Here is a 10000-nt window from a genome sequence, read left to right as displayed (position 1 = left end):
GGTATACTAGGGTACCATTTCAGATTCTCTCTCCGTCACCTGTTACCATGGTGACGGGGAAGGAGGAAGTTTACCCTTGACCTTTCCTTGACCCTTGTGTGTGTATCTGCAGGAACCTGCCGCGTGCCATAAAGATCTCCCTGCCCATGGTGACGGTGGTGTATGTCTTCACTAACCTGGCCTACTTCACCACCCTCAGCCCTGAGGAGATGGTGGCTTCAGAGGCCGTGGCAGTGGTGAGACTACCAGCATGAAGTTACTCACTCACTGTAGCACACACACACACACACACACACACACACACACACACACACACACACAGCTACCCCCTAACTCCAAGTAACTGTGGGACCTGCAGGACTTTGGTAACTACCACCTGGGTGTCATGGCCTGGATCATCCCTGTGTTTGTGGGACTGTCCTGTTTCGGCTCCGTCAACGGATCTCTCTTCACCTCCTCCAGGTAACACACACACACACACACACACGCACACACACACGCACACCTCACAGCCGCTGACCTAACAAAATAACCTTCTAAAGTCAATGTACACAGGTCAACTTACATGTGGTGCTGGGTACCTGTTTGTAAGAGACTTCTCTCCGTCTTTCAGGTTGTTTTTGGTCGGGTCACGAGAAGGTCACCTGCCCATTCTGTTGTCCATGATCCACCCGATCCTGCTCACCCCTCAGCCTTCACTCATTTTCACCGTGAGTCCTGTCATGTTCTCTCTCTCTCTCTCAGTGCATAATGACGGTGCTGTATGTTCTCTCTCTCTCTCTTTCTCTCTCTCTCTCTCTCTCTCTCTCTCTCTCTCTCTCTCTCTCTCTCAGTGTATAATGATGGTGCTGTTTGTTCTCTCGCTCTCTCTCTCTCTCTCTCTCTCTCTCTCTCTCTCTCTCTCTCTCTCTCAGTGCATAATGACGGTGCTGTATGTTCTCTCTCTCTCTAAGTGCATAATGACGGTGCTGTATGTTCTCTCTCTCTCTCTCAGTGCATAATGACGGTGCTGTATGTTCTCTCTCTCTCTCAGTGCATAATGACGGTGCTGTATGTTCTCTCTCTCTCTCAGGGCATAATGACGGTGCTGTATGTTCTCTCTCTCTCTCTCAGGGCATAATGACGGTGCTGTATGTTCTCTCTCTCTCTTAGTGCATAATGACGGTGCTGTATGTTCTCTCTCTAACTCTCAGGGCATAATGACGGTGCTGTATGTTCTCTCTCTCTCTTAGTGCATAATGACGGTGCTGTATGTTCTCTCTCTCTCTCAGGGCATAATGACGGTGCTGTATGTTCTCTCTCTCTCTTAGTGCATAATGACGGTGCTGTATGTTCTCTCTCTCTCTCAGGGCATAATGACGGTGCTGTATGTTCTCTCTCTCTCTCAGGGCATAATGACGGTGCTGTATGTTCTCTCTCTCTCTCAGGGCATAATGACGGTGCTGTATGTTCTCTCTCTCTCTCAGGGCATAATGACGGTGCTGTATGTTCTCTCTCTCTCTCAGTGCATAATGACGGTGCTGTATGTTCTCTCTCTCTCTCAGTGCATAATGACGGTGCTGTATGTTCTCTCTCTCTCTCTCAGTGCATAATGACGGTGCTGTATGTTCTCTCTCTCTCTCAGTGCATAATGGCGGTGCTGTATGTTCTCTCTCTCTCAGTGCATAATGGCGGTGCTGTATGTTCTCTCTCTCTCTCAGTGCATAATGACGGTGCTGTATGTGCTCTCTCTCTCTCTCAGTGCATAATGACGGTGCTGTATGTGCGCTCTCTCTCTCTCTCTCTCTCTTAGTGCATAATGACGGTGCTGTATGTTCTCTTTCTCTCTCTCAGGGCATAATGACGGTGCTGTATGTTCTCTCTCTCTCTCTCTCTCTCAGGGCATAATGACGGTGCTGTATGTTCTCTCTCTCTCAGTGCATAATGACGGTGCTGTATGTTCTCTCTCTCTCTCTCTGTGCATAATGACGGTGCTGTTTGTTCTCTCTCTCTCTCTCTCTCTGTGCATAATGACGGTGCTGTATGTTCTCTCTCTCTTTCTCAGTGCATAATGACGGTGCTGTATATTCTCTCTCTCTCTGTGCATAATGACGGTGCTGTATGCTCTCTCTCTCTCTCTCTTTGCATAATGATGGTGCTGTATGTTCTCTCTCTCTCTCTCTCTCTCTGTGCATAATGACGGTGCTGTATGCTCTCTCTCTCTCTCTCTTTGCATAATGATGGTGCTGTATGTTCTCTCTCTCTCAGTGCATAATGACGGTGCTGTATGTTCTCTCTCTCTCTCTCTCTCTCTCTCTGTGCATAATGACGGTGCTGTATGTTCTCTCTCTCTCTCAGTGCATAATGACATTGCTGTACGCATTATCCAGCGACATCTTCTCTGTCATCAACTTCTTCAGCTTCTTCAACTGGCTCTCTGTCGCCATGGCCATCATCGGCATGATGTGGCTGCGATACAAGAAACCTGAACTGGAGCGACCCATCAAGGTCAGTGTGTCTGTGCAGTTTGTGTGTCCAAGTGTGTGTGTGTCCAAGTGTGTGTGTGTGTGTGTGTGTGTCCAAGTCTGTGTGTGTGTGTGTCCAAGTCTGTGTGTGTGTGTCCGTTTGTATACGTTTTTCTGTGTGTGTTTCAGGTGAATCTTCTTCTCCCGGTGAGTTTCGTGGCAGCGTGTGTGTTGCTCATTGTGGTGTCATTTTGGGAGACACCCGTCGAGTGTGGCATCGGCTTCGGTATCATCGCCACCGGAGTACCCGTCTATTTCTTTGGAGTTTGGTGGCAGAAAAAACCCAGCTGGATCATCAATGGCATCAGTGAGTAACTTAACACTGCTGTCACTGTTCCTTTAGAAAATCACTAAACTATCACTTCTACTAACACGGTTAATGTACAGTACACATCAAGATACTAAACTATCACTTCTACTAACACGGTTAATGTACAGTACACATCAAGATACTAAACTATCACTTCTACTAACACGGTTAATGTACAGTACACATCAAGATACTAAACTATCACTTCTACTAACACGGTTAATGTACAGTACACATCAAGATACTAAACTATCACTTCTACTAACACGGTTAATGTACAGTACACATCAAGATACTAAACTATCACTTCTACTAACACGGTTAATGTACAGTACACATCAAGACGACATCTAGATGAATTAAACACACTACTACTACAACAACTTCCACTACTGATGAAAGGGTGTAATAATTGAACTGGGTTTCTTACAGGCTTGTTTACAGTGTTCTGTCAGAAGTTGCTGAAGGTGGTCCCTCAGGACTCATGATCTCAACCTGTTCCACTGCAACCCAAAGCCGCTGTCCCACCACTGAAGCAGTACCGGACGTTTTTAATGTTTGTTCATCTCAGGCTGATCGCTCTGAATACTCTCTGCCAGATTGGACCCCTAACCTTTTTGACCCCTAACCTTGATTAAGGAGTCAGCGGGGATGGGGAGGGTTGTTCTTGTGTCCAGAAGGAAGGCGTTGGGGGACCAATTCATGCAGGATAATGTGTCACACTAAGACTAGTAATTAGGACGAACTATTCGGTTGTTTACACAGAAAACCCACCTTGCAGTCTTTTCTTTACATCTGCAAACTGTCTTTTTTTAGTATTTTGTCTTTCTTTATATTTCTCCCTATGTTAAAATATCAGTTATGAATGTAGACTGTTGGGTTTTCTACTTTTGACAGTGTCTTTAAATGTTAAACAGAGGGGTTCTAGAGGAGTACAAAGCAGAGCTCAATTCCATTCATAAAGGAAACCAAATTCCACATTTTCCTCGTTGAAATGCATTGAAGAGAATATGAATGTCATTGTACTTCCTGAATTGAAATGGAATTGACCCCAACCCTGATACTAAGTAGCTACAGTGTATTCGGAAAGGATTCAGACCCTTTCCCCTTTTCCACATGTTGTTACGTTACAGCCTTATTCTACAATGGATTAAAAAAAGTATATATATATATATATATATATATATATATATATATATATATATATATATATATCTCATCAATCTACACACAATACCCCATAATGACAAAGCGAAAACAGGTTTTTAAAGTTTTTACAAATGTGTTAAAAACTAAAAAACGGAAATCCCTAATTTACATAAGTATTCAGACCCTTTGCTATAGGACTCGAAATTGAGCTCTGGTGCATCCTGTTCGTATTGATCATCCTGGAGATATTTCGACAACTTGATTGGAGTCCACCTGTGGTAAATTCAATTGATTGGAGATTATTTGGAAAGGCACACACCTGTCTAAGGTCCCACAGTTGACAGTGCATGTCTGCGCAAAAACCAAGCCATGAGGTCGAAGGAATTATCCGTAGAGCTCATAGACAGCATTGTGTCGAGGCACAGATCTGGGGAAGGGTACCAAAACATGTCTGCAGCATTGAAGGTCCCCAAGAACTCAGTGGCCTCCATTATTCTTAAATGGAAGAAGTTTGGAACCGCCAAGACTCTTCCTAGAGCTAGCCCCCCGGCCAAACTGAGCAATCGGGGGAGAAGGGCCTTGGTCAGGGAGGTGACCAAGAACCCGATTGTCACTCTGACAGACATCCAGAGTTTCTCTGTGGAGATGGGAGGAACCTTCCAGAAGGACAACCATCTCTGCAGCACTCCACCAATCAGGCCTTAATGGTAGAGTGGCCAGACGGAAGCCACTCCTCAGTAAATGGCACATGACAGCCCGCTTGGAGTTTTCCAAAAGGCACCTAAAGGACTCTCAGACCATGAGAAACAAGATTCTCTAGTCTGATGAAACCAAGGTTGAACTCTTTAGCCTGAATGCCAAGCATCACGTCTGGAGGAAACCTGGCACCATCCCTACGGTGGTGGCAGCATCATGCTGTGGGGATGTTTTTCAGCGCCAGGGACTGGATCTTTCCATTTTTTTTTTTTTTTATACATTTGCAAAAATGTCTAAAAACCAGTTTTTGCTTTGTCATTATGGGGTATTGTGTGTAGGTTGATGAGGGGGAAAAAACGATTGAATCCATTTTAGAATAAGGCTGTAACGTAACAATGTGGAAAAAGTCAAGGTGTCTGAATACTTTCCAAAGGCACTGTATCTACATAAACTGATACTACGAAGGCATGATATTTGGTCCTGAAGAGGTTAATTCTTTAGGAAGTGCCACATCTCAGAAGGTAAAATAGTTACTAGAATTCAGAATTAGAAGTCAGTTCTAGAGTCCCCAGGCCCCTTTCCTACAGAGAGAGAGAGAGAGAGCCAGCTGGAGATGGAGATGACCTATTGGACTAGTTATCTAATGTTATCGTCGGTTGTTACTGTCTAGAACATTCCAGAAGCCTTCTGGACGCTTCCTGTGCCTTGTCTTGTTATTGTTGTTCATATGAAATACCAAGACGTTGTTCTAAGTATCCTTGCTGTGCTGCACTTTGTGAATGTGAATTGTGTTTTATAAATAAAGTTTTTGAAACAACGATGATGACAGGAGTGAAGAGTGATTGTAAAGTGGGGTATTGAATGTTGGTTTTTTGAGGGCTGGCTGACATTTTTTTTCCCCATAAGCATTCTTACGCTTAGGTTCTATTGACACTAATATACTGCAGAAACAGAAATCTCCAATATAATAGCCTGTAGTTACTATACATTCATACACTTGGAATGGATTCATTCCTTTAAAATCTGAACTCCAGTCAACTATATGTGTGTATGAGTCTATATGAGGAGAGCAACAGTCACCACACCAAAGGACAGTCATTTCAAACATTTCATTATATTTTCTCCACATCTCATAAACCAAAGCGTAAGAAAGAGCATGCTTGGGCATGCAATGATGTCACAACATGATGTCACCGGGTGCCAAGTATAAAACAGTAGAGCAGAACAGATTTTTTTTAGATCATTCATAGAACTCAGGATCAATTTTTTTTTTAAATCCACAGTTTTAAAAGCTTAGCGTTTTTTTAAAATTTATTTTACACACCGACGATGGTCTCCGCCTCAGTGCCAGCCACCTGTTGCTGGGTAGGTCGGACAATACGAGGCGGCGAGACTCACAAACTGACTGACACCAGATTGAGCAGGCTAAACAAACATGCTGAGAAACATTTCATCGGCCCCAGCATGTCTGGAGGTGACACTGAAGGAGAACACGCCCAGGCTATATCCCAAATGGTACCCTGTCCCCTATATAGCTGCACTACTCTGGACCAGGGCCCACGCACTACTGTTCTCCCAAAGTAGTGCACTAGCTATATAGGGACTCTGGTTCAAAGTAGTGCTCTATATAGGGAAGAGGGTGCCATTTGGGACTTTGGTCTGGTCTGGAAGAGACCCAGTTCTCCCTGTGGACTGGTCTGGAAGAAGGCCGACTGGGAGAGGGACTAAACGGCGCGTTGCCACTTCAGGAGGGGTCACCCTTTCACCGTTCTGAAGGTCAAACTCCCACCTCCACCCCCACCCCCACCCCCACCCCTCCCCCCCTTTAGCCTGCATTTCCCACGAGGGGTGTTTCATCAAGTGAATCAATACATTAATACAAAATAAATAAATACGAGGCACTCAGCATTCTCTCTGTCTTGCAAACTGCTAAAAAATAACAAACATTTGAATAATAATGATACATACACACACATTATACACACATATATATATACATATATACACATACATATATATATATGTATATATGTTTATGTATGTGTGTATATATATATATTTAGAATCAGTGTTATAACATAACAGTCTCAATGCTGTACACAGGGGCAAGCCTGAATCCTCCCACCTCCATATTCCTCAGTATGTCAGTTGTGTGTCTGTGGGTGGGTGTGGAGACTGCGTGTGTTTTGTTGTGTAAGTGATAGGGTTGAGATCATTCATGAATCAAAAAACCTCATAGAAAAGTGTGGGTTTTATTCAATTCATGAATCAAATCTTTAAAATGTCAAGTTTCCTGATTCGACTGAATGTTGAACGGCATCGATCCCAACTCTCTGTTCATAGTTGCAGTGAAGTGAATCATAAGACTGGATATCTGGGTGGGTTTGGGGACAAATGAAGAACAACATGACAGGGATAGGAAGATGCACCCTCATGCAATGGCTGTGTGTGTGGCTGTGTGTGTATGTGTGTGTGTGTGGCTGTGTGTGGCTGTGTGTGTGTGTGTGTGTGTGTGTGTGTGTGTGTGTATGTGGGTGTGTGTGTGTGTGTGTGTGGCTGTGTGTGTGTATGTGTGTGTGTGTATGTGGGTGTGTGTGTGTGTGTGTGTGTGTGGCTGTGTGTGTGTATGTGTGTGTGTGTGTGTGTGTGTGTGTGTGTGTGTGTGTGTGTGTGTGTGTGTGTGTGTGTGTGTGTGTGTGTGTGTGTGTGTGTGTGTGTGTGTGTGTGTGTGTGTGTGTGTGTGTTATGGTAAAAAGGAACATGGCAGAGCCCTTAAACATGGATCCACTCTTGCAGCATAGTTTAGTAGCATAGATCATGGCTACAACCCAAATGACACCCTATACACTCTATCATACACTACTTTTAACTTCATCCCCTATATGGGGCTCTGGTCAAAAGTAGTGCACTATATAGGGAATAGGGTACCATTTGGGACGCATACCCCAGGGGTTGGTGGATGAGGCCATAGGGTATAGGGTTAGGGGCTAGGGTGGGAGAAGAAGTGTGATCACCGTGCCATATTGTGAAGTGGGATAAGTGTAGGATAAGGGGGCGCTGTACACTAGTCTGGGATGGATGGGCCAAGTGGACATAGTCTGGGATGGATGGGCCAAGTGGACATAGTCTGGGATGGATGGGCCAAGTGGACATAGTCTGGGATGGATGGGCCAAGTGGACATAGTCTGGGATGGATGGGCCAAGTGGACATAGTCTGGGATGGATGGGCCAAGTGGACATAGTCTGGGATGGATGGGCCAAGTGGACATAGTCTGGGATGGATGGGCCAAGTGGACATAGTCTGGGATGGATGGGCCAAGTGGACATAGTCTGGGATGGATGGGCCAAGTGGACATAGTCTGGGATGGATGGGCCAAGTGGACATAGTCTGGGATGGATGGGCCAAGTGGACATAGTCTGGGATGGATGGGCCAAGTGGACATAGTCTGGGATGGATGGGCCAAGTGGACATAGTCTGGGATGGATGGGCCAAGTGGACATAGTCTGGGATGGATGGGCCAAGTGGACATAGTCTGGGATGGATGGGCCAAGTGGACATAGTCTGGGATGGATGGGCCAAGTGGACATAGTCTGGGATGGATGGGCCAAGTGGACATAGTCTGGGATGGATGGGCCAAGTGGACATAGTCTGGGATGGATGGGCCAAGTGGACATAGTCTGGGATGGATGGGCCAAGTGGACATAGTCTGGGATGGATGGGCCAAGTGGACATAGTCTGGGATGGATGGGCCAAGTGGACATAGTCTGGGATGGATGGGCCAAGTGGACATAGTCTGGGATGGATGGGCCAAGTGGACATAGTCTGGGATGGATGGGCCAAGTGGACATAGTCTGGGATGGATGGGCCAAGTGGACATAGTCTGGGATGGATGGGCCAAGTGGACATAGTCTGGGATGGATGGGCCATGTGGACATAGTCTGGGATGGATGGGCCAAGTGGACATAGTCTGGGATGGATGGGCCAAGTGGATATAGTCTGGGATGGATGGGCCAAGTGGACATAGTCTGGGATGGATGGGCCAAGTGGACATAGTCTGGGATGGATGGGCCATGTGGACATAGTCTGGGATGGATGGGCCAAGTGGACATAGTCTGGGATGGATGGGCCAAGTGGACATAGTCTGGGATGGATGGGCCATGTGGACATAGTCTGGGATGGATGGGCCAAGTGGACATAGTCTGGGATGGATGGGCCAAGTGGATATAGTCTGGGATGGATGGGCCAAGTGGACATAGTCTGGGATGGATGGGCCAAGTGGACATAGTCTGGGATGGATGGGCCATGTGGACATAGTCTGGGATGGATGGGCCAAGTGGACATAGTCTGGGATGGATGGGCCAAGTGGACATAGTCTGGGATGGATGGGCCAAGTGGACATAGTCTGGGATGGATGGGCCAAGTGGACATAGTCTGTGCCCTGTGTGTCCTGTTATCTATACAGCAGGTGCCCTACTAACAACACCCATGCATTTGTGCCCGACTACGCCGTCACGTCACACCGTCTCACAGCTGCTGTTTTATTCCCTTCCACAGTCGTAATGCAACACCTCTCAAAGTGGTTTGCAAGCACAACAAAAGGCAAATTCATAAAAGAAAACTGTAGTGTTTTAGAAACTCAAGGCAGACAGATAAATCCGTTGAGTGATATATCTTAACTGAGTCTGTGACATGAGATCAATATCAAGAGAAGAGAAGAAGACAGCAGAAAGACGATGCTGTCGATGTCCGTCGTCACTCCTCCGCTCCACGCTGCGGCCTCCAGGTGGCAGAGTCATGTCTGTAGCAATAATAACTTTTATAATATAATAATAAGACTTAGTAGATCAGAGAAGGAAGGTTAAATAAAGAAATGGATGAAGAGGATGGCTACTCCAATGTTGAGTAAAATAACCATGACCACCAGGACAGAGCTGGAGCCCTGGGAGAGACAAGGGGAGAGAGAGAGGGGGAGAGAGCGAGAGAGAGACAGGAGGAGAGAGCGAGAGAGAGAGAGAGAGAGACAGGAGGAGAGAGCGAGACAGGAGGAGAGAGACAGGAGGAGAGAGCGAGACAGGAGGAGAGAGCGAGACAGGAGGAGAGAGAGAGGAGGAGAGAGAGACAGGTGGAGAGAGAGACAGGAGGAGAGAGCGAGGAGGAGAGAGAGACAGGTGGAGAGAGGAGAGAGAGAGACAGGAGGAGAGAGCGAGAGAGAGAGACATGAGGTGAGAGAGAGACAGGAGGAGAGAGTGACACAGGAGGAGAGAGCAAGAGAGAGAGACAGGAGAGAGAGAGAAAGACAGGAGAGAGAGAGAGAGAGACAGGAGAAGAGAGGAGAGAGAG

At 46.3% G+C, this 10000-nt stretch overlaps 2 protein-coding genes across 3 annotated transcripts in view; one reads left to right on the top strand and one right to left on the bottom strand.

Annotated features, from left to right (window-relative positions):
- Positions 1 to 3642, top strand: part of LOC311114607 (large neutral amino acids transporter small subunit 1-like) — an 8962-nt gene extending 5320 nt beyond the window's left edge. The window contains exons 5-10 of the mRNA XM_084189846.1: positions 113 to 236; positions 359 to 462; positions 614 to 710; positions 2338 to 2487; positions 2634 to 2811; positions 3247 to 3642. Of these exons, the coding sequence (XP_084045972.1) occupies positions 113 to 236; positions 359 to 462; positions 614 to 710; positions 2338 to 2487; positions 2634 to 2811; positions 3247 to 3302 (709 nt within the window). The 3' untranslated portion in view covers positions 3303 to 3642. The remainder of the gene's footprint in view (positions 1 to 112; positions 237 to 358; positions 463 to 613; positions 711 to 2337; positions 2488 to 2633; positions 2812 to 3246) is intronic.
- Positions 3643 to 9518: 5876 nt separating this feature from the next.
- jph3a (junctophilin 3a) overlaps positions 9519 to 10000 on the bottom strand; it is a gene marked incomplete at both ends in the record, with an annotated part of 13517 nt that continues 13035 nt past the window's right edge. For both annotated transcript variants that reach the window (XM_084189844.1, XM_084189845.1), the window contains one exon: positions 9519 to 9599. In XM_084189844.1, the coding sequence (XP_084045970.1) occupies positions 9519 to 9599 (81 nt within the window). The remainder of the gene's footprint in view (positions 9600 to 10000) is intronic.

Source organism: Coregonus lavaretus, assembly GCF_964263955.1.
Source record: "Coregonus lavaretus genome assembly, contig: HAP1_SCAFFOLD_935, whole genome shotgun sequence".
Taxonomy (NCBI): Eukaryota; Metazoa; Chordata; class Actinopteri; order Salmoniformes; family Salmonidae; genus Coregonus; species Coregonus lavaretus.
The sequence above is the reverse complement of the archived record's forward strand: the minus strand, read 5'-3'. Positions and strand labels throughout refer to the sequence as shown.